The sequence below is a fragment of the Daucus carota genome, chromosome 1, assembly GCF_001625215.2.
Source record: "Daucus carota subsp. sativus chromosome 1, DH1 v3.0, whole genome shotgun sequence".
Taxonomy (NCBI): domain Eukaryota; kingdom Viridiplantae; phylum Streptophyta; class Magnoliopsida; order Apiales; family Apiaceae; genus Daucus; species Daucus carota.
Genome location: NC_030381.2, coordinates 42,948,351 through 42,973,333, shown reverse-complemented (window position 1 = coordinate 42,973,333; position 24,983 = coordinate 42,948,351). Strand labels below are relative to the sequence as shown.

Below are 24,983 nucleotides of genomic sequence, written 5' to 3'. Positions count from 1 at the left end.
TTAATTGTCTATTTTCCAGAAGTTGGTAGCAACACACTCTGGCACTCCAACCATTTGTTAAATCAGAGTCAATGCCTATTATCCTTAAAGATATACTGTATGCAAACTTGCACTAAAACCATGATGTTATGCATAGTTGTGTAGTCCTTAGGCAGTTTTTCGTAATCTGATTATCGGGTTAGTGATGGATGAAAGAAGTCTGGTATTGGTTTTTGTTATTAACATTTTGATGTTAGTTGTTGCAGCACAGCAGATAAACAATGACTGTAAGTGCAGATGTCATTACATATTTAAGGTCTCATGGTTCATTACAATACAGTAGTTTTTATCAGGTAGTTGTGGTCGTGCATAGTTGGAGTCATTTTCTCTGTTGCAAAATGGAAACATGTGAACTTTATGGCTGCTATGTTGATAATTAAGTAGCTAATATTTGTGTCTTATGTACCTCATCTTACTTTTAATTAATGTAAGACATAAGTAAATAAGGGACACTAATGTTGTGGAGATGTTCCAGACGTTGTGCTAAAGTCTCTCAAGGATGTTTGGGAGAATCTACCACCAAGTTGGGATGGTACCAATCCGTGTCAGGAGAATTGGGAAGGCGTCGGATGTACTAATTCACGAGTGACCTCAATGTACAGCCTTCCTCTGCTTACTTTGCTTCCTCTTCTGTCAAGTTTCTTGAGTTGCAATGTTTCAAACTTAATTATAATATCTTTTGACCTGATCTGTTTTATTTCAGAACATTGGCAAGTATGAATTTGACTGGGACGCTATCCGGAGATATCCCCGTGTTGTCTGAGTTGTTGTATCTGTATGTCTTCTTTGCCTCTTCCCCACTCATCTAATCAGTTATCAATATTTTCACTGGCTGTTGCAACATCCATATTTCTTGCTGGAGGACCTCAGTTGTTTGGTAACTAATATATAGGATACTATAAGATGCCCCTTCCTCTGTATTTTTCTTAGTAATTTTATCCGAGTGCTCCAGATTATCAGTAAAATGGTTTAAAATCAACGCTATTAGCGTATAGCAACAGAAGTCAAATATAACATGTAAAAGGCGCGAGACTTAAGTCTGACATCAACAATAGCATGACTGAGATAACAGATACTAAAAGAGTGTGAAATGTTTAACCTGATAGTTTCTGAATACTGTTGAAATCTGTGTAAAAGTATAGGTTTCTCTTTGTAGGGATCTCTCTTACAACAAAGGTTTGACTGGAACGCTTCTTCCATCAATTGGAAATTTCAAGAAGTTAACAAACTTGTGAGTTCTAGTTTCCTGATTGACTAGTAATTATCACTTTTAATAGTTAATACTACTGCATTGTGAGATGCTTTCTTCAACTTGTAATCAGGATCCTGGTAGGTTGCGGCTTTAGTGGTATTATCCCTGACGCAATTGGATCCCTTCCTTCCCTGCGAATATTGTAAGAAATTTGAGCTAAATGTCAAGTATCATGCAGAGAAACATATATAACTGAACATATTTGTGCAATTTATTTTCTTCTGAAAATCTTTTTGGTTACATTGAAAGTCAAAAATATGATAACCACTCTTTGTTACACATTTCATTATAGAAGTTAATAGCCGGGTTACACCTTATTTATATATGTTTCTGTATGTGCCTATGGTTGTCGTCTAATTCTGTAACAACAGGTCTTTAAATTCCAACGCATTCAGTGGACAAATACCCCCTTCGATTGGAAAATTATCAAATTTGTATTGGTTGGATCTATCTGATAATCAGCTTCATGGAAGCATTCCAGTCTCCACTAGGACAGCACCAGGTCTTGACATGCTGTTCAACACGAAGCACTTGTATGTGTTATCTCATTATATTCTCTTTGAGATCTCTTTTTTCTTTTTTTGTGAAAATTCCAAAGAAATATGTGCATTATTTGCAGTCATTTTGGAAAGAATAAGCTCTCTGGAGAAGTTCCTGCCAAGCTTTTCAGCTCATAAATGACCCTTCTTCATGTGTACGTTCTAAGAATTTGGATATCTATTCTGATTATAATTTGGTGTTCTATTTCTTGCATAACCGGAAGTGTTGGTTTGTCAACATGTTTGTACAATTCATATTTAACTCTATTCATTGTACTGACTAAATTTACACAGATTGTTCGAAAACAATCAGCTCACTGGCAACATTCCTTCTACCATAGGCCTTGTGCAGAGTTTAGAGATTTTGTGAGTACATCTATCACAAACTCGAAGTGTAACGATAATAACATTAGCATATATGAATTCCTATGGAGGTTTTATCATATTTCTTGTTCTTTAACAGACGCCTGGACAGAAATTTGTTCAGTGGATCTGTCCCGCCAAACCTGAATAACCTCACCCGTGTCAATGAGCTGTAAGTAGATAGTAACGAGTAACTTGCTGACTTTAGGGTCATTATACATCTTTCTTTTTATTTGCATTGCATTGACATTGTATATCTTCATGAAGACAAAATTTTCTTAACTTCATACTCTTCAGGTACTTGTCAAATAACAAATTATCTGGCCCATTGCCTGATCTTGCTGGCATGAATTTCCTCTTCTATGTGTAAGTAGCACAATCCTCACCAAGACACCAGCTCTAGAGAATGGATGACTATTATTTTTTATTTATGTCTTATTTAGTCTTTTGAAGTTGTTGTCTTCACTCTCCATAACAAATTTGCATCAGTCTATAAACACATTCAATAAAATTGCACATATCTATTTTATTTTCCTGGCAGGGATATGAGCAACAACACTTTTGATGTCTCTGATTTCCCATTACAGCTCACGACCTTGCGATCCTTAACAACAATGTAATCTCCTTTCCCCATTCCCTGTATTTACTCCCTTTTAAGTTCAACATGCTTTTGTCGCAATTCATAATGTTGACAGGCTTGGGGTAATACTTATTCTCACTGAATCATACTCTCTGTACTACTGGAGTTACTAAGGTTGTGTTCACCGGGATGAAATGGAATGAGGAGAGAATGGAAGGAAAAATATAAATAAAATTAGAGAGAAAGAAGAATGTATGAGACAATAGTGACTAAGTATGAGTGATTCTAAATTTTGTATGATGAAGATTGTAAGGAAAATGATGAAGAAGTGGACCGCAGCATTCCTTCCAAAACATATGGTTAGATTTCTAGTTCAAATGGTTTGGAATTGATTGATTAAAGGAATGAAAATTATAGACATTTTCTCCAATCACCTCCAAATTAGAGTACAAAGTTCATTCCATTCTCCCCCGTTCCATTCCATCCAAGTGAACGTGTAGAGACAGAGGGGATTGAAGGAAACAAATTACTCAGTTCTGTATTCCTTTCTCCATAAAAATATCATCCTGTAACTATAATAAAATAGGTGATAAGGAGATGCACTTCAATAAGTAGCTTGTTATGTTGGCAAGCCAATTCACAAATTTATGATAACATTTGGTAATGCTACTTGAATCTTTATATTCTTACGAAGTTAACAGTGGAGTAGCAATAGTATTATTGATTGACTTTGTGTTTAGGATCTGACATAGATTTGCAATGACAGAGTGATGGAAAACACAAATATTCAAGGAGAAGTGCCACTGGAACTCTTCAGTATTCCTCAATTACAAACTGTGTACGTGAAAAAACTCTTTTATAACCTCATGTATTTTATAAATGGGAAAGCATACTACGGATAACAAACTGCTCTTTCTTCTCTTTCTCTTTTGGTAACAGAATACTAAGAAATAACCATCTTAATGGAACCATTGACGTTGGATCTAGCTTTAGCAACCAACTTCAGCTTGTAGATTTGCAGAACAATAACATATCAGCCCCAGTGCAACGAGCCGGAGACAAATCTGAGATAATGTAGGCTATTTGATCCTTTTCTAGTTTAGCATTTTTATCATAAAATTTGTTATAACATTTTTGTAACTTGTGCTTGTCTTTCATAGACTTATTGGCAACCCTTATTGTGAGAGTGGAGGGACTGAAAAATACTGTACCCTACCTCAGCAGTCTAACTCTTCATCCTATTCAACGAAGACAAATAACTGTGTGCCTGCTCTGTGTAGCTCAGATCAAAGATCCAGCCCTAACTGTATATGTGCATATCCATACCAGGGACATTTGTATTTTAAAGCTCCTTCCTTCTCCAACCTGGAAGATCCAAGTATCTATACATCTCTTCAGTTATCCATGATGTCATTTTTTCAGTCCACTAGACTCCCTGTGGATTCAGTTTCCTTGAGTAATCCAACAAAAAATCTAGATGATTACCTTGTAATCACCCTGGAAGTTTTCCCATTAGGGCAAGATCGCTTTAACCGCACAGGAATTTCTTCTATAGGGTTTGTGTTTAGCAACCAAACTTTTAAGCCGAATAAAACTGTTTATGGGACTTACTACTTCAATGCTGATAACTATGGCGTGTTCTCCTCAGGTAATTAGTATTGTTTTGACACAGACACTAAAAGAAATTGGTCATACTATGTTAAAATGGATATTTTTTAACTCTGCGATATGTGTGTGGGTGTGTGTGGACTCATCTAGATGCAATCAATAGGACAAGCAAGTCATCTAGTAGCGGCATTGCAATTGGAGCTGCAGCTGGTGGTTCTGTACTGGTGCTACTGTTACTTCTTGCAGGAATTTATGCTTTTCGTCAAAAGAAAAGAGCTAAAAGAGCTACTCAACTAAGCAACCCTTTTGGTGAGATCATAGATGATCAAATGTAGTAATTCAGTCCTACATTATGACTAAACATCAAAAGCTTGCAGGTTCTTGGGATTCTAACAGTAGCAGCACCGGTGGTCCTCAATTGAAAGGAGCAAGATGTTTCTCATATGAAGATCTTAAGAAAAGCACCAACAACTTCTCCGAGGCTAATGCTATTGGATCTGGTGGTTATGGGAAGGTTAGCTGGAACATTTAATACTTATGTTCTTATCAAATTCTGCTATGGTTGTAAGTGGTTAGACAGAAACTATTTCATAGTTCTTCCTGAGTTAGGCCACTTGCCCTGTGCCAGGAAAATTTTCTTTACTGTTATAATTCTATCTTAGCCTTGATATTTGTAGGTATATAGAGGATCTCTTCCCGGTGGGTTGCTGGTTGCAATCAAAAGAGCAGATCAACAATCTATGCAAGGCGGCCATGAGTTTAAAACTGAGATTGAGCTTCTCTCTAGAGTCCATCACAAAAATGTGGTCAGCCTCATGGGTTTTTGTTTTGAGCAAGGTGAACAGATGCTGGTGTATGAGTATATTGCAAACGGAACTCTGAAAGAAAGCCTCTCAGGTACACGAGCTCATCAAATAATCTACTCGCATTTATTTTTATATAAGTGCCTTCACATTCCTTCCTTTAGGCTCATATCTTATAGTGATGGACTAGAAACTTACAAAGAGAGAGCTAGTTAGCATTTAGTTACATATCTTTCTCAAGTTTAGGACTTTTAAGGGAAGTCTGGGATTGGGTTATAACAAATTTACATCTGAGTTCTGATATCGTACTCATCTGTTTTACTTTTAAGGGAAGTCTGGGATTAGGTTGGACTGGAATAGACGACTTCGAGTAGCTCTGGGAGCAGCCAAAGGCTTACAATATCTGCATGACCTAGCCAACCCTCCGATCATACATAGGGACATCAAATCAAATAATATCTTGTTAGATGAACGCTTGAACGCAAAAGTTGCTGATTTTGGCCTTTCCAAGCCAATGGCTAACCGCTCAAGAGGCCATGTCACTACTCAAGTCAAAGGAACAATGGTTAGTTAAGCTTCACCACATCTTTACTCTTTGCCACAATTGATAAGTACTAATTTAGAACTCTTCCAAGTAAGCGACTCTTGATTCAATACCAGTGTTATCTTCCTCTTTGGAAATTTTATCTGTATAATGTTCTAGTGCTGTTTCTGAGTTATTGAACTAAAAGGTTGATTAACTGTTATTATAGGGCTATTTGGATCCTGAATACTACATGACCCAAAAGCTGACCGAGAAAAGTGACGTGTATAGCTTTGGAGTTGTAATGCTGGAGCTGATAACTGCTAGAAGGCCAATAGAAAACGGAAAATATATAGTAAGAGAGGTAATGCTGGCAATGGATAAAACGAAATATATGTACAATCTGCAGGCAATTCTTGATCCAGCATTTGATCTGACGATGACCCCGAAAGGTTTAGAGAAGTTTGTTGACTTGGCATTCAGCTGTGTTGATGAAACTGGAGAACAGAGGCCAGCAATGAGTGAGGTTGTGAAAGAGATTGAGAATATCATGTTATCAGCTGGTTTCGACCCTAAAGCTGATCTGGCATCGTCTTCATCGGAATACAAAGGATCAAGTATGGGCTATGAGCATCCTTACAGTGATAAAAGCCTTTTCATGTTGAGTGCAACACAAATATATCAGCCTCCAAAAGTGGAACCCAAGTAAGATTGAAACATCAAACACAAATAGATGCATGTCTGTACATAGTTTGTTGGTTTTCTCCAGTGCATCAAGAGATCATACTTAAGCTCCCTCGATCTTGTTATCAAAAATTAAACCTGATCTTTTCTTCTTAGTCTAGTTGTTTAGTTTGAGTTTCTTTGATTAATTTGTTTTCTTTGGCTAGGACAAATCGGTTTTCTTATGTGTGTACTAAATATCGTTTATAATGGAACATACCGTAGATGAAGGAAGATTGACTACCAAATTTTGCAGACTTGCAGGCTGCAGCTTTTGTTCAGTCGATAATACTAATAAACAGTTTTAGGGAGTTGAGGATTCGAATCTTGTCAAGAATAAGATAGTTGAGGCGTCTTAGGGGGAGTCTCCCCAGTTATTTGCCTAGGGTTTTCATGGCCTCCAATATATATATACATACATGTAGTATTAATATTTATAATTATTAGTTATTAATTATATTCAATAAAATTATTAAATAATATCTATTTTTCTCCCCTATACACCAGTTTAGGAATATGGACACTCAAAAGTAAGAAGAATAATATATAACTTCTTAGCTTTAACTTGAACTATTTTTATGCTTTGTTTCTTAGTTAAGAATCATTTTTACTACTGCAAAAATTATTCATGTGATTTTAATTCATCAAAATTTAGATTTTGGTTCAAAAATACTAGGGCCTCCGAAATCCTGGAGACGGCCCTGTGGTTGTATGGATGTCTTTAATTATCAAAAAAAGTTTGGTTAAATTGTTTAGAAAGACACTTTAAGCACCAAACACATTATGATTGTGCAGAACTGCAGATGATATAAGTAGCAAAAGACAGTAAAGTAACACGTGGATGGTCTGATAGGCATAAGTTTTACATAAACTTGGGACATGTCTAATCATAAATAGATTATACCACTTAGAGTTCAATAATATCTCCATATAACTACTCCATCAGTCCATATATATGCAACTACTGCAGTCGTCTCCCTCCTGAAGAAAAATTAGCAATTAAATCTGCAAATAGAGTTAAAAATGTAAGTCCATGACTGAGTAAAGTTACACAAGAAAAACAAGACAGGATCCATGCACATACAATCATAACTGTTTGTGAGCTAAACGAGTATGACTCTAGGAAATGGTGGTCTAGAAACCTTTCACAAATCTAGTACGAGACCTTTAACTATTCAAATAACACTCGATGGTTATGCAGGCAGTAATAAAAAGATAGACAGATAAAACAGCTCTTGTATTGGCCTACGCTGCACCATCAAATGTAAGACTCTGGTAAGATTACAGTTACAGAACTATCATCATCTCAATAACCATATCCTGCTTCTTGCAAATACTTAACAGTTATTAAATACAACTTAGTATCAAAATATTATTAACCACAATTTGGTATGTATAGTTGACGTGTGATAGAACTTTATGACATTGATAGATTCATGACCACCAAAGATATAAATAACGGTGCCTTTCCTTAAAGAAACAGCTGAACAAGGCTATGTCCCACCCCCCCCCCCCCCCCCCCCCCACCCCACCCCCCCACCCCACACACACCCACTCCCACTCCCACTCCCACTCCCACACAAAAAAAATGTACCTTCAAACCATGAAGATTGTTTTTTTTACTAAATGGCACTAGTCACAGGGTAATTTAAAATCTCTATTCTCAAAACTAACTCCATTGTTTGTTGTCTGCAAAGACCATCCAGATTCCTTCACCACAACTCTAAAATGTCTATTCTATTGTTACAACCACATCTTCACTCCTAATTACCATGTATAGATTAAGGAGTTCATGACTTACAAGAAAGTACAAAACAAACAGAAACACCAAGGAACATTAAAACAGAACATGCGCTTTGCATATGATTGTTCTGAAAGCTAGAATATTACTTAATAACCTCATTCAGTATGCCAATAATCGAGCTAGATTCACAGTTGGCAGAAACTATATGCAAGTAATCATTTATTAAGATTAGAGACTAACTATATGGATCAACAATTCAACATCCAGTAAATGAAGGGATTTGCGTGCTTACTGCCAGGAGTTTCAGAAGGATTCAGGAAAGCTCTCTATGCAGATTTCAACAGTTCATCCCGTCCCTCAAGCATGAGCAAACTCTCTATGAAAAGAGTGTCTACAGCACCAGGTCCACAGTTCAGTGGCTTACTTTGTTGAAGATCTCCACCCATGAGATTAAATGAAGCTAAAACTGTACTGAACCCACCTGGTGACACCAATAAAAGTGTTCCACCCCTTGAAACACCCAAAGGCCACTCACGTTTCTTGAGTACAATTTTAAAACGCAAATTCCACGACACCTCATGATCTTCATGGCTCATGAGCCATATATAACAAGGCTGGCCGCAATTTCCATTACTTCCTTTTTTTTCACTTAGAACAAAAACAGCAAGTTTACCCTCAACCTTCAAGAGTCTAAACTCTGCCTTCACTCCCAAACAATAACGAACATGATCCGGCAATTTAAACATCCCAAACACCTCATCATTGAAATTAAACGACAACACCCACGCCTCTTCCTTATAACCTCGAGGAGCTTTTGTATTTAGCCAGTATGTCATATTATTACCAACAGTGACCCCAGTATGAAAACCAACTAAACCAATACCAGGGTCCTTAATCCTCCTCCAAGTATTCCTCTTCAAGCTATAAACCTCGGCCTTAGGAGGCACCTTCCCAAGCGCATAACCCCTGTCATCCGCGGGATACACAATTCTAACAACCCGAAAATCATACGTAGGCTCATAAACCCCCAACCCAAGTGAATAAACACAAAATCCCCGTTTCTTGAAACAAGTCGAGAAAAGGGCTCTGTATTTCCCAACACAAGGATTCCACAGATACATTCCCTGATACTCAATATCAACATTAGGGTCTGACTCAAGTGCATTCAAACAAAGAATCCCATTAAAAGCCCCACATAATTGCAAAGAACCATTCTTAGTTTGAAAAGGAATCTTGTACTTTTTAAGCACATCACCATTTTCAGCTGATACCAAAGAGCAGTACTTGTTACGCATAATATTCTTGGGGATTTCAAGAACAGCATTTTCATCACAACAAGAGAGAGAGTGCTGAATATGAGCTGAAATGAAAGTAGGGTTAGTGATATTAGAGTACCATTTCTTGCAGACTGAGGTGGACCTGATCAGGGTTTTCACTGGAAGCCTTGTGAAGATGTTGACTGCAGCTTCTTGAGGAAGATCTTCAAAAGTTGTGTTGATCTCACCATTGTTCTCCATTTTCTTCAACTGGGGTTTTAGGGTTTGATCTCAAGAGTGATATATTGTTAGTATGTGTGTGTGTGTTGATATATAATGCAGCAGGCTTGTAGGCTGTAGCTGTACAAGCAGACAAGGAGTATACATGTTTTATTACAGAGAGTCGGAGATATTTATTTACTGTCTGGGCTGGGTAGGAATTTTAATGGGCTCATTGATGGGCTTCAAGGGGTTTAATTATTAATCTCTTACTTGTAACATCTCTGAGTTTTCAGCAACTCACAGAGCATAGTTTTAAAAGACATATTATTTGATATTTCCAACAAATAGGCAAATATCTTGATATTTGATAAAAAGAAAAGAGCTTCTATGATAAGTTGTGAAATCTTAAAGTCTGGTTAGAGTGCTTAAGTTAAGTATATGTGAGATCATTCTCTACTGAATGTCTAATTGTTAAAAATAAGAGTGAATGCTGATTACTAGATGATACCATAATGTTATGGCTAGCTGTGTACTTCTTAGGCATGTCACTGAGCTTACTGTTATCTGGTTGGTACTAGTATTTGTCATTAACATCTTGATGTTAGTAATAGCAGCACAACAGATAAACCGGGACTGTAAGTGCATATATATGTAGAATCATAAAATAAGAATGACAGTGGAATCTACGTCATTCTGTACATATTTCTGTATCTGTTTCCATGGACATAGCATTACTTTAAATACATTTGAGTTTTTGCTGCATTTAAGTTCAACTCCCTGCGAAGATGGCTCCGTGTTATACTCATAGCTTTCCATCTTATAATTTTATTACCTTATAGCTGCACAGATTTTATTTAACTAGCTCTACCTATAATCGAGTCTCTTATCTAATACTGCCTCATGCACCACCTCATCCTTAAAATGCATAGTAGAATATCTCACATTTTATACTGGACCAAAAGCTTCTCAAGCTCAATCATGTACTTTTTTGCTTAGAGATCATGGCTGGGGCAATTCACTAGTTATTCCAGATGTTAACGGGACACTTCAGCCGAAACATTTACCCATACTTCCCTCTCAAAGCACTTTAGGCTCCAGTTCTACATATAGTTTCTCATCTCTAAAAGTACTGGCACAAGCTAATAGCAAAGGAAAGGTAGTAGCCAGCCATTCCACGCCATAACAAAAAATGGAAACCTTATCGCATTCCAGAAAACATATATTCTAGTTCTATCACTGATTATTGGTTCGAATCTCGGAGAAATTCTATCCAAATGTCAAAATCCTTGCTAGATGGAAAGGAAGACTCAACCCTTCCTAAAAGGCTAAAACACAACTGCAATGTAGCTCAGTAGCTGAAGCCTCTATATGTCGATGTATTAAAAAGGGAAATATTGAGCCAATGGCATGGGTCTTCAAGCACGAACTTGGTTGGAATAAGCGGGTGATGAGTCACCAGCAGATAGGCACCTTCCTTCCCCGATTATAAGTAACCCCTTCCGCCGCCCCCTCCCCCCCCCCCAAAAAGCTTTCAGGCGACTCATCCTTCTGAAGCTGCAATTTTGAATGCAATTCCCTATTTTTATTATAGCCGGCATAGTTTTACGTAAGAATGTATAGTCTTGCTGGCTTAGAGATGCTCTTAACCATTTTGCTTCTGACGAAAAGAAGACTTTGAAACACTGTGACATGCACTGAATCAACTCCCATAAGTTGATCCATAAGCAAAAAAGAACATGATTGAGCTTGAGAAGCTTTTGGTCCAGTATAAAATGTGAGATATTCTACTATGCATTTTAAGGATGAGGTGGTGCATGATATACTAAACACTGTGATTGCAATCTCCGAAGATTCACAAATCTACCAGTCTTTAGTATATCAACAAGCATAAAACATCGAAGATGGAGGCTTATTAGAATACACGGGCCCTCCCATACTTATACCATTCATTACATAAAATCCATAGACAATCGCTTACGAATCCTCCAGTAGATGGATGTGCCAAAATCATACAGTAGTGGTTTAACCCAAAACGGAACATAACAGATCTTGGAGACTGTTTTTCAATGAAGTTACCCGATCGATCAAGACAGAACTCATCCATTCATATAATTCATCACTAACACCTGCAACAAACTGATTTGCACGATGAGAGACTGAGAGTGACTCATTGTAATCTCAATAAACTCCTTTGGTTTTCCCATCATTTCCCAAATCATCGAAATTGAACAAACCCAACCACGCTCTGCAACACAATAGGCCGAAATTGAATAAACCCAACCACGCTCTGCAACACATAGGCCGAAATTGAATAAACCCAACTACGTTCTGCAACACATAGGCCTAACGCCCTCGGCATATGGAATCACCTAACTCTATGTATAGCAGCTGCAAGTGTAACAGAGCTGTGACGGTTCTTTCACAAACATGGACAGAAACGTAGAGAAGTGGTCAAGAAGAGATAGGAATGAAAATTATAGAAATATGCATGGGTTTGTTGTAGGAAAATTGATGTATCGGCTATGTTGCAAACCTACAACCCTCTTATCCTAATAATAAGAAACTTGGTTGAAATTTTGAGCTCAACAGCATAAACAGTAAAACCATGATTGCTTGAAAGAACTACACAGCATCAGGTAGTATAAGCAGAAGTGTCACAGAATCGGGCAATAAACCTGTTCTAGAACATGATCTTATCATTTGCAATCATCACAAAAGTGAAACATCATTTCATGTATTGCAAACTTTCAGGTCTAGTTATTATTTTCAAGGAGTTTAAAATTTAGGTTTACTAAGAAAAGGAAAAAAAAAACACCTAAGGAAAACACCAATGAATTTGAATCTTTTCTCCTTTTTTTTTTTTTTTGTGTCTAGAAGAATGTAAATAAAATTAAAACCAATGTACAAGTTTAGAATTTTTAACATTTGGTCTGGTCATGTTTTGCTACCGGTCTACAGGAGTTCACCGAAATGGTCATCTATAGTTATTTCCATTCCAATCCCCAAAATAAAAAGAAATACTCCAACTCAAGTTCGAAAATGTTTTTATATTTCCCGCAATTGTTGTGCTCACTGCACAACAATTCATGGACTGCAGAGATTCTTCAGGTCCTCTTCTTGAGCATACCAGCTAGGTATGATTTTTACAAGATGAGGGTAGAGATCCTTGTACGAATTTCTGATTGTCCCTTCCGCAACTCCAGTCGCAAGTGAAACATCTGCATTCACATGGAATTTTTCATATCCTACTATACATGTAAGCGCAGAAAGTAAAAGCCAAAAGGAGTTATGCAAGCATAGTTTGGTGTGTAAGCTGATATTACTGGTATGAAACCAAGTGAAAATACACCATGTAGAGGAAAAAGTCTAGTGAATAAATCAAGAAAGAGGTCTATCAAAATTTTTATCATCTAGAATATTCCATCAGTCACATCAAGTACGCAGTATGCACCAACGCATGAAGTATTAGTTAAAGTCAGTTCTTGGTCATAGAGAAGTAATTATGCATTAGTTACCTTTGAGGGGCTTCTTCTCATCTGACAGTTGAGTTACAATATATATAACTGCTGCAGCAATTGATATAGGGCTCCTCCTACGATAACAATAAATCAATAGTTTTAGTAAAAGATCCTGAGTGGCTCAAAAAGATCTGCTCTCAGTTTCTGAAAACTCATTTGAAATAGCATCAAGAACCAGAAGAAAATTAATTATCAAAAACCAGCTTCTACGTCCAGTTCCTAACTTACAAAAACTCAAGTACTGATACTCGTGCAAGTCTTTATGAACTTGTCTACGACTTGCATTTCTGACAAGATTAATGCACATAAATGTTAAAAGAATGACCAGATACAGTTCAGATCATATAGTAACCTCAAAAGTGGTGTGAAGAATATTGGTTTATATATACATGTGCCTACAAAATATACTGAAATATGGTTTTAAGACAAAATGTTAGAATAAACAAAAGAAAACAAGGCTTTCTCCAACAGATACTGGAGCCGATTGTATGCTTGATTATACAACTTCAAATTGCTTCTGAGCCGGGGCATGTCAATTAGTTTATTTTCCTATGCTCATATATTGCAGAGTCAAGTTGTAGGCTTGTATAGCATGCTAATAAAGCAGGGTTTGCAATCTCATCAAATCATGTAATATACATCAACAAGATCCTAATACCGACACTAACCTTATTTTACACATGATTATGCTATATGGATGTATATAAAAATAAAACAGAATTTCATTACCCACAAACTGAATCAAAACTCGTGACTTATCACAAAGATAGAATGCTCGAAGTATTCCCTCTGTATACTTGGGCTCCTAGCCACGAGTAGTTTGATTATAGCCTCAGTTATTTACATGTACGAATTAGCCTTGATACTCATGTTATGGTTGTTATGTCATAGGTCGTCACTGCCTGTGTTCACTGCCTTTTACCCTTAAATGTCACCATACTTGTTATGCTTGACCACATATTTAATAGTGATACTGTGTCTTGTCACAAACAGTTGTCCCTGCTACTGGTATGTCCTATCTGTATTACATCTTCTTTCATCTAAAAGAATCTTTCATAGAGTTTTAGAATCTTAATGCAATAACATACAGATATATATTGCACATCACAGAACGTTTGATGATAAATGCATATATTTATTCAGTAAATGCATATAACACCCTTACTACAGAATAAGAAACTACCTTATATCAAATTCTTCAGACTTTTGAACTGCTTCTTGGGCAGCTTTAACAGTTTGATTTGTCATACCAAGATTTGAGCAAAACCTCCTCTGCAGAACGGAAGCAAAGCAAAGAACAATAAACTCCATGATAAAATTGCAAAGGTGTAATACTACTATTATGAGCAATCAGATGCTTGGATTTATTTTAAAGGAAGCTCACCATGAAATCCCCAGCATGTATGGTTCCCATCTCCACTGACTGGCCCTTTTCAAGCTCCAGTTGCTTCACTATGTATTCCTTTGCTCGGCCAATTTCCTTCTTTGTCGCTCCATTGGCAACCGAGCAAATTTCTAGTTTAAAATTAATAGGCTCATCAAAGATTATTGGCATACATATATAAAGAAGTACTAAGAATATTCAAGAAAGATCTTGGTTTGTACCCTTCACAGTACGTGGCTTGTCTTCTTGCCTACAAGCGATGTACAGACAAGCAGCCAATATAGCATCCTGATTTCTTCCTCGACTAGATTTTTGATCTTCCACCTTCTTGTATATCTCATTAGCTCGATCCTTAAAAAATACAATGGATAAATCATGAGCAATAAGCCAACAAGGCTAGGTTGCTTATAAGAAACTAGTGCATATATATTATTCTTACAAAATAAAGCATTTGATCATCGACTCAACATGTAAAGACAACGGATGAAAGTTGAAATCTGTAACCAGATAACTTTTAGCTTCAATATTTCAATTATGTAAGAATTAGAATGAGAGCAATCCAAATTTATATGTTAGAACTGGGGGCAGCACTGGCAAACACCAAAACCATTATAGATAAATATAAAAACACGAGAAAAAGGCAAGAGAGAAAAGACAAAATAGAACTATCAACAACTATATTTAATAAAAATGTTCATATTACATAGATATGAATCATAAAAAATTAAAAAATTAACTGTGGCATTACCAGCGAATCTATTCATTTCTCAATTCTCGTTTCCTGCTTCAGTTTGATATACGTTCAATCGTTCATATATATAAGATTGCAGGTGATATGGTCAGGGAACAGCAAAGAATATGACCAAGTAATATTTTTAATATGATAGACCAGATATATCTTTTAAAGAGTTCAAATTGGACAGAACTGAAAACTGTAACAACCTCAGTACCTCACCCAGTCCTATGATTCACATTTTTCGATCCAAAATTAACAAGAACCATGCCTAAATTATTGAACAGTCAGATATGTAAATGTTGACAGACAAAGATACCTTGATAGTCGCAACAAGGCCCAACCTGAAAAGTACACAAGCTTAATTAGCATTTAAAATTTAAAACTATAATGACATATATAATTACATATAGGAACCAAGGAATATATAACAGTACAAGATACAATGTAAATTGCAGTATCAAATCAAAGTCTTTGGTGTTCAAAACCCTACTAAGTACTTTCTGTACAAATTCTGAATAGTGTTGAAAGATAGTGAAACCAAAAACCGTGACATACATAAGATTTTTTAGCAACATCTCAAGGCACAAAATACTCTGAAAGGGAAAGAATATTGAATGCACATACTTCCACCTACCTCCTAAAGAGTTGGTACAGAAGACAAAGACTATAACATCAGTTGGGACATATAAGCTAAAGAGTTGGCACAGAAGACAAAGACTATAAATCCATTGAGACTTATGAGCTACATGAACACCCCCACCCCCAGGCTAAGTCATGCACATTAGAAAATATGAATTTAGCAGATCCAATATGCCAGGCATAAGTAAAAGTTTAATAATCTCGAAAAGATAACTCTTATTTTAAAAAGCTTTCCATAATATCACAAAAACGAACAAACCTGTAAGTGTAAATTGTCATCAAACACGAATGAAGTCGAAATGCACAAAGTAACTGACATATACAGTCTAGGCAATATAATTACACACACCACTTCGAGTACAGATATCTCACAAGATAACACGGCACAATGTCGACGACTTGACATCCATAGTACATATTTTCACAGAAAAGCATGTGCATATGACACAATAATCATTGACCCAAACTGACCTGAACTGATTAGAAGTCATCTCAAGAATTGTAGTATATATATACCCCCGAACAATATTTAGTGTATAGGTTGATAAGAATGACTTCGAACAGAATCCGATGAAGTTAACATGGATGTACGATAAGTATTGTCTAGGTAGGGGTGTGCAAACAGTCGGTTTGGAACAAAATAACTTCAAACAGACTTTGATTATTATTTTTCTGAACCGAAGCAATTGACAAAATTTGGTCACAAGTTCGGATTACTATCAAACCAAACATTACCAAATCTTGAATACCTGCTTAAAACCTTCTAAAAAAAATCACACTAAAACATATGGTATTTATGAATAAAATGATAGATACTTATTATTTCTTCCTAAAATAACTAAACAGTTTAGTTGCACTGAATAAGGAAACAACAGTCTAGAGGACACCGAATTCCCTACTGAATCTATTAAAAATCATGTTAATGAGCCACATAGGAAAATGCACAGAGCTAAATTAAGATATCAAAAACCCTACAGAAAACAAGATCTACATATCAAAGACTCAGGAAAATGATCAAGGAATGTAGGATAATGAGAATATTCTATAAGAAATCTACCGATATGTAAAACTGATGCAAACCAAGCAATTCACATATACTTTTCTTTTTAATTCCACTATGTCATCAGTAATCAAATACAATTAAGCTCACGCAGCATTCACAGATCGAGTTCCTCAGCTCAAATAAAGAAAATCCCGACACTATCCATCATCGATCCAAACATTATAAGAGTAACACACATACATTTTGTATTCTATATATACACATAACAGACACTAAGAACTCAGATATATATAATCCAATTGACATCTACCTCAGGTAATCTGCGAATATCATAAACACACATACATATATGTATTATATATATAAATATATAGATCACCTATTAGACATGGCACCAATGGTTTTGAAAGCCGTAATAAGCGAGGGGTTGGAATAGGATGAACGATTCCGCGAAAGGCCGAGAGACAAGGAGAGAGAATCACTAGTAACACCATTAGGCTTAGAAATAAAGGTACACAAATTGCTGTCAACAAGCAACGGATTAGTCGGACCACCGACACGGACCGGTTTATAATCCCCCAAACCGCTGTCAAAAAAGCGCCACTCAAATGTCTCATCTATAGAATGAGACTCCAAAACGAGTCCGCACGCAGAACACACAATGTCTCCCGCTGAGTGATCTACCACCACCTCCGTGGTCTTCTTGCAATCAGGGCAATACGAATCACCCATTTGGGGAATTAAATTGAGATGCTAGGGTTTGATTTTGTTTTCTTATGTATTGGGGAAGAATGAAATATGCCCGAGAATCGGGGATATATGGATATATTGATTATTGTGATATATATATATATATATATATATATATATATATATATATATATATATATATATATATATATATATATATATATGCTGTGTATGTAGGGGCAAGAATGAAATATGTACTACTATCCTATACGGACCGGACCCATTCTACATAAACTCACGGCCCACTAAGAAAAGGTGTTCTCCAAAAAAAACCTACTCAAACTGATTATATTTAATCCCAAACTTTGTAAAATATACACCCCAAGGTCCCCAACAAAGTATAGTTTACAAGTGATGTAAAATGACTTCAAAGAGAATATAGTGAAACTAGCATGGATGCATAATTAGAACGGTCTAGTAGGAATGTGTCAACGGTTAGTTTAACAGACAATACACAAAGCCTGACTTCGATTTATGTTCCTCCAGAGCCAAAAGCAACCAACAAAATTGGTTATGTAGGTGTTCCGCTCACTATCAAAAGTAACTTCCCCAAATCTTCTTGACCTGTTTAAAACCTTCTAGAAAAACACTCTCTAAAAGCGTAAGACATACAAAAATTAATATATAACATGATAACATACTCAGAATTTGTTTCCAAAAATAAGCAGACAATTTATTTACACTGAATCAGGGAATAATTGTTTATAAGATATCAAAATCCGCAAAACAATCTATTAAGAATCATGCTAAAGAACCAATTAGGAAAATGCATTGAGCTAAATTTCACAAATCAAATGCTCAAAGAAATAACAAAGGAAAATAGGATACCGCAAAAAATCTAATTGGTGTATCAGAAAACGATCAAAACAAGAAAACAAGCAATTCAAATATAGTTTTCTTTCTGGTTCACAAAAATCATCTGCAAAAAAATGGAATTAACCTCACCCAGCATTCACAACTTTAAAACCTCAGCTCAAAGATACAAATTACCAATTCATAACAACTTACTGACCCAAACAGCATACACATATCATAAGTTCATACACATATCATAAGTTCAGAACACATTCTGCACATACACATAACAACATTAACAAGCTCAAATACCAACGACGCTGAAATATCACAAACACGAAAACAAACAATAAACAAATAATTCATTAAATTATAGACAAAAATACCACCTTTGAAACATGGTAGCAACCGTCACCCAGCATTCACAACCCGAAAGCCTCAGCCCAAATAAACAAAATACCGAAACTATAAATCCAAACATCAAATAACATATACAGTAACACATACATTACACCTTCTTAATATACACAAAACCGTACCCAATTATCGAAAGCAATTATGCCACATACATTGTCCTTCTTTACATACACGTAACCGACACTGCCAAGCTCAAACATAAACACCAACATAACCGAATTTGCAAGCTGGAAAAATCGAAAACAAACAATTACACAAAACCAAACATATCAAAAAATGAAATACCTGTCAGACATGGTGGCAATGGTCTTAAAAGCGAGAATAAGCGAGCGATCCGGATTCGATCCCCGATTCTGCCAGCGGCCGAGAGAGGACGAGAGGAAATCACTAGTAACACCATTGGGCTTGGAAATCACAGTGGACAAGCCACCGTCAGCTAGCAGAGGGTTGGTGGGCCCACCGACACGGACCGGGTCATTGTCGCCCGACTCGTTGGCGAAGGTGCGCCACTCGGAGGTCTCGTCGATGGAATGAGACTCGAGAACGAGTCCGCACTCGGAACAGACGGTGTCGCCGGCGGAGTGATCGAACACCACCTCGGTGTTCTTCTTGCAATCGGAGCAGTAAGCATCGGCCATGGAGACAATTCGATTTAATTCTGATTTTTAGGGTTCGATTTTGTAAGGAAATGTGCAGAGAAGAACAGTTTGGGATATTTTCAGGGATATATATAGGCGGTTGTGTGTGTATATATGTGCGTGTTATTTTTATGTTTTTTTTGTTATTGTTAAATATTGTTGGGGAATTTTTCGTGGGCTTGGCAGTGATAATGTGGGCTTCGGGATCCGATACTTATGTACATTTTGTGTATTTTAGAACTGTTTTGGTTGGTGGAATCATCATCCTCAGTTCCTCATGTTAGTTTAATGATATCTTGGGCTATTACGATAAAGAATATGATGCATAAAACAACTCGAGCAAAGTTTCAATACTTTTGTAAAAAGTTAGTATTGCCCAATTCATTCCACATTTTCAAAGTCGGAGAATCATTTATTTTCTCGCTCTGAGAATTTCTCAAGACTCTTATTACTATTTTACAACTGCATTATTGGAATTTGGACCGTCTTCTCAAAAATCTACTTCGTATTTTTGGTGCCACTTCAAACCACATAAACAACCACGAAATCTTCGGATTCATCATCTATCCAGCATAATCAATATCCACTTTTCATATCACAAGCCTCAGGTTTCTCTCTCAGTTTTAAATTTTTATTCTTATTAACATATTTATATAGATCATTGATTTCCATAATTTGACTGAATAAGGCTAGTTTTATGTTATATTTTTTAATCATCTTTGTTCTAGTAAGAAATGATTTTGTATAAATTTTACAATGTGGCCTAATTTTTATGTTATATATTGTTTCGTGAGATAAAAAATAGTTTGAGGTATATGATTTGGCTACCATTTATGTCACCAGATGTAATAATCTAGTCTTCTACTATTTTAACTCAGGTGGTAATTATAATTTGCTCTGCTCAAGTCTTACAACTTTTATCTTCATATTGTTTGCTCTGCCTCTCAAAATATTTGTTGTGTTCTGTTAATAACTACTTGATTGAAAACTATATATTTGTGTTAACATTGTCATATGACAACATATTGTATTAGATAGATTTAGAGATACATCAGAGTGTCAATATGTCCTCATTTATAGATATACTAAATTCAGTTTTTCAGAGTATCATGAGTTTGTGCCACCAACGCCAAACACTTTATTTTCACAAAGTATTGGTGAAGAAAGTGCAGATTGAACCCATATTTTACATGAAGATATCTCTTCCATAAAGGGAAAGTAAAAAAGGAGAACAAAATATTTTATAAGAAAAGAGGATGAGATACTTATTTCAGCTTGACAAAATATTTCACTAGATCCAGTTACAAGAGTTCATCAAACGAGCGGAACCAATTGGTAGAGAATCCATAACTATTTTACGAATTACAAAGACTTTCATTATGATCCATCCGTATCCTCATTGACACATCGTTGGTCTAGATAATCTTATCCTTTACTTGTGGTTGATGTGGTTTATATTATTAGTAACTGATTCATTTGCGTTCAATTTAATGGATACAAAGTGCGACGGAGATGTAAAAAGAACTTTGTAAAACCAACTTTCTTTATAGCATTGTTGGAAGCTATTGAGTACTTGCTGAAGCGGAATGCTGATTTTGCTATAAAAAAAAAAAAAAAGTTCTCAAAGAACGTTTGAAAAATATTTCCCCGTCATCTCCAAAAGTTGTGATTTTAGAAAACTCAGAAGTTGAAAGACTATCAGCAAAAAAGCAGCTAAAGAAATTCAAAAGAAGAGAAAAAGATTGGGGAATGAGTTTGATGATGACAGTGAAGCTGTAATATCGGGCCAAATTAATAAGAGCTGATTAAAATATATTAAGTCATAAGTTACAATTTTAATTCCAATCAAACGGCTCAAAGTGATTTGATTGGAACATGTATCAATAAAATATTAGTCATACGTGTAAAAAAATAATTATATATAAAATGAAATGTGTTAGGATTAATTGTGGGGTCTTAACGGAGTTAGTTATGAAAATTTTGGGACTCGGTGATCGGCAATTTTCCAATTACTCAATAATATGTTAAATTAAATACAAACTTGGATAAATTTAGGGCTTTTTTTATTCATAACCACGTTTTCAATCTTATTTCCAAAAATACTACCTTATCCAATCTTATTTTCAAAAATACTACCTGTCTCTAAAATATTTTCAAAAATACTGTGGTTGCATATGAGGTTGTATTCAGTTGATTCTATTGTAGTCTAATGGCCCCGCAGGGGCACACATACATCAGTTGCAACTTACAGTTTCTGTTGCATATGAGGTTGCATGCAACCTCATATGCAACCTCATATGCAACTAAATGCAACTGAAAACTGTAAATTACAAATGATGTATGGGTGCCCCTGGCGGGGCCATTAGATTACAATAGAATCAACTGAATGCAACCTCATATGCAACTAAATGCAACCTCATATGCAACTAAATGCAACTGAGTAAGTTACAACCGATGTATGGTGTGCCCCTGGCGGGACCATTAGATTACAATAGAATCAACTGAATGCAACCATATGCAACCAAATACAACCATATGCAACCATATATGTAACTACAAATCTTGATTTAAAGTTTCAGTTTTCAAATGTCATTTGAAAGATGAGGTCGAAAATGACATTTGAAAACTGAAACTTGAAATCAGGATTTGTAGTTGCATATATGGTTGCATATGCAACCACCGTATTTTTGGAAAATATTTTCAAAAAGATAGTATATTTGAAAGATTTTAGATAAGGTAGTATTTTTGAAAATAAAATTAGAGAAGGTAGTATTTTTGAAAATAAGATTGAAAAAACAATATACAATGTAATTCCCCATAAATTTATAACAAACAAGTTAATATATTTGAATCATTGACTTTCGGATTTTAGTTTTAAAGACAATATTTAAAATTAGGTTTTGTTGAAATTCCTGTGGGAGTGGATCATCAACACTCAACAGCCCATACCTGCGTCTGCCTATTTCTTTTCCATGCTTCATTTGCACTTCTGCGTGCTTCTATATGCCAGGCCAGCCCATTCATCTTGGTGACACAATTTTGCCGATGGTATTTATTTATAATAAAATTAAACATGATGTAATAGGATAAGTATCTTAGGATTAAAAGTTTTATCGGTATTTGGGTCTATGGTTTTTCTATTTAAATAAATTTTGTATTATAATTAAAATATATTTAGACATTTCTCATTAGCACGGATAGTGTTTGAGCCTGCCGTCCTCCTTAATTTATATGACACAACTCCAATCATAAAAAAAATTTAGATAAAAAATGAGTTGATATATTAAAAATAAAAAATATATATAATTTCTTCAAAATCTCCGATCATATTAAAACAATACAATTTTTATTATAATCTAAAATTGTTTATCAAAAGTTCCATCTCCCTCGGATCGAATTCTTGCTGGCATTGAGCCATCAAGGTGCACTACAAGTTTTATAGACATACCAACCCACTTTATTTGCTTATTAATGAAGAGCTGGTGGTCAAGAAGGAGCGACAGTCAGAGAGTCAAAATATTGACTCCTTTCAGTGAGGAACATATGAGCCCCCCGTTTATATCCGGCTAGGCAGGTAATATTAATACTCCCGGCCCTCCTGTAACCATGCACGTCTTCTTAGCAAAAGAGCATCATCGTAATTTTATCGACTCGGCCAATATCCGATCAATTTTTCTGTCTCCGTTCTAATTAATATTCTAAATCATAATATTAAGGGGTTTTTTCATAAATATATAGAAAAAAGTAAATTTTTGCAAATTTACTTTTCTCAAGAATAGCTATTTGCAGTTTTACTACACTAAGTTTCTAAATTGCAAAAATACTACCCCTCCCTTCTGCAACCACATGCAACTGAATGCATGATTTCAAGTTCCACCTCTCAAATGTCATTTTCGACCTCATCCTTGGAATCCACACACACACACATATATATATATATATATATATATATATATATATATATATATATATATATGTGTGTGTGTGGATTCCAAGGATGAGGTCGAAAATGACATTTGAGAGGTGGAACTTGAAATCAGGAGTTACAGTTGCATATGAGGTTGCATTCAGTTGTATATGGTTGAATGCAATCTCATATGCAACTGAAACTGTAAGTTACCATTGATGTATGGGTGCCCCTGGCGGGGCCATTAGATCAAAATAGAATCAACTGAATGCAACCTCATAAGTAACTGAATTTTTTTAGGGTGGGGTGATATTGTGGTGTATTTGGGTTGCAGGCCCCGCAGAGGTAATATTCAACTGAATTTGCAATCTCATAAGCAACTAAATGCAACTGAAAATTGTCAATTACAACTGATATATGGGTGCCCCTGGCGGGGCCATTAGATCAAAATAGAATCAACTGAATGCAACCACATGCAACTAAATGCCTGATTTCAAGTTCCAGTCTCCAAATGTCATTTTCCACCAGATTTTCAGAATCTATATATATATATATATATATATATATATATATATATATATATATATATATATATATATATATATATATATATATATATGTATGTATGTATGTATGTATATATGGATTCCAAGGATGAGGTCGAAAATGACATTTGAAAAGTGGAATTTGAAATCAGGCATTCAGTTGCATATGAGGTTGCATTTAGTTGGAGGGGGAGGGGTAGTATTTTTGCAATTTAAAAACTTAGTTTAGTAAATATGCGATTAATTTAGGAAGATGGTATTTTTGCAAATAAGATCCTAAAAAGTAGTATATTTGATAAATTCCCTAATATTAATATAAAGTATTTATGCAAATTTATAAAATACAACAGTATTATACAAATAATGAACGGTTTATCTGAGCAAGAAAGCAGATATAAATGTTAAAATCTGCCGACATTACTAGTAATATAATTTTGTTAAAATAATACATTTTTAATATAATAACATGCATTATAGGGTTTATATTAATATAATGAAAAGCTTAATTTTCTATCAAACATGCAGAATTCGGGTTCAGATCCGGATCGATCAAAAATACCCGATTTTTCTTGTAGTGTCCGAATTTAATTCGTATACAAATTTTCAGATTTGAATAAAACCTAATCCGATCCATAATCCGTCGAATCGGATTAGAAATTTCAATTTTCAAATTTATTTTCAAATTATGAATTATTTTAGTTGTAAAGTAAAAAATACTCCAACTAAAACTGAACTATGTGCTTTTATTGATATATATTCACCTTTGAAAAATAATCTTTAAATATTCTCTTGGCACTATTTTTTTATAGAATGCCGATATATAATTTTATTTTAAAAAAACTATACTCTTCTTCGAATCAAGGACATATCATTATATCAGGCACCCATCACCCATGAATCATGAAATATCATTTATTTACAAGTATGCCTCCCTTTTAATTTTTTCCTTTATGCTATGCAAATTACATCTACATCTTTTAATAATACCCACAGCATGTG

General features: G+C 35.3%; 2 protein-coding genes and 1 pseudogene across 2 annotated transcripts; 1 reads left to right on the top strand and 2 right to left on the bottom strand.

Annotated features, from left to right (window-relative positions):
- The first annotated feature begins 9 nt into the window (after positions 1 to 9).
- LOC108204940 (leucine-rich repeat receptor protein kinase HPCA1-like) lies at positions 10 to 6,605 on the top strand (annotated as a pseudogene).
- A 612-nt stretch (positions 6,606 to 7,217) lies between these two features.
- Positions 7,218 to 9,869, bottom strand: LOC108197829 (F-box/kelch-repeat protein At3g17530-like). Its single transcript, XM_017365543.2, has 2 exons — positions 8,467 to 9,869; positions 7,218 to 7,435 (listed from the first exon to the last, which is right to left on the bottom strand). Exon 1 carries the CDS (start codon positions 9,689 to 9,691, stop codon positions 8,501 to 8,503), a length of 1,191 nt encoding a protein of 396 aa, XP_017221032.1. The 5' UTR covers positions 9,692 to 9,869; the 3' UTR covers positions 7,218 to 7,435; positions 8,467 to 8,500.
- A 2,614-nt stretch (positions 9,870 to 12,483) lies between these two features.
- On the bottom strand, positions 12,484 to 19,651 carry LOC108204975 (transcription initiation factor IIB-2). Its single transcript, XM_017374698.2, has 7 exons — positions 19,180 to 19,651; positions 15,607 to 15,631; positions 14,776 to 14,905; positions 14,555 to 14,685; positions 14,354 to 14,442; positions 13,168 to 13,244; positions 12,484 to 12,870 (listed from the first exon to the last, which is right to left on the bottom strand). The coding sequence occupies exons 1-7, from the start codon at positions 19,530 to 19,532 to the stop codon at positions 12,737 to 12,739; spliced, it is 939 nt and encodes a 312-aa protein (XP_017230187.1). The 5' UTR covers positions 19,533 to 19,651; the 3' UTR covers positions 12,484 to 12,736.
- Positions 19,652 to 24,983: the final 5,332 nt, after the last annotated feature.

Coding starts and splice junctions, on each gene's coding strand:
- LOC108204975 (XM_017374698.2), bottom strand. CDS start 19,532: ATGGCCGATGCTTACTGCTCCGATTGCAAGAAGAACACCGAGGTGGTG. Junction 15,632..19,179: donor ATTGCCACCATGTCTGACAG/GTATTTCATTTT, acceptor TGTACTTTTCAG/GTTGGGCCTTGTTGCGACTA. Junction 13,245..14,353: donor TCTGAAGAATTTGATATAAG/GTAGTTTCTTAT, acceptor TTGTTATCGTAG/GAGGAGCCCTATATCAATTG.
- LOC108197829 (XM_017365543.2), bottom strand. CDS start 9,691: ATGGAGAACAATGGTGAGATCAACACAACTTTTGAAGATCTTCCTCAA.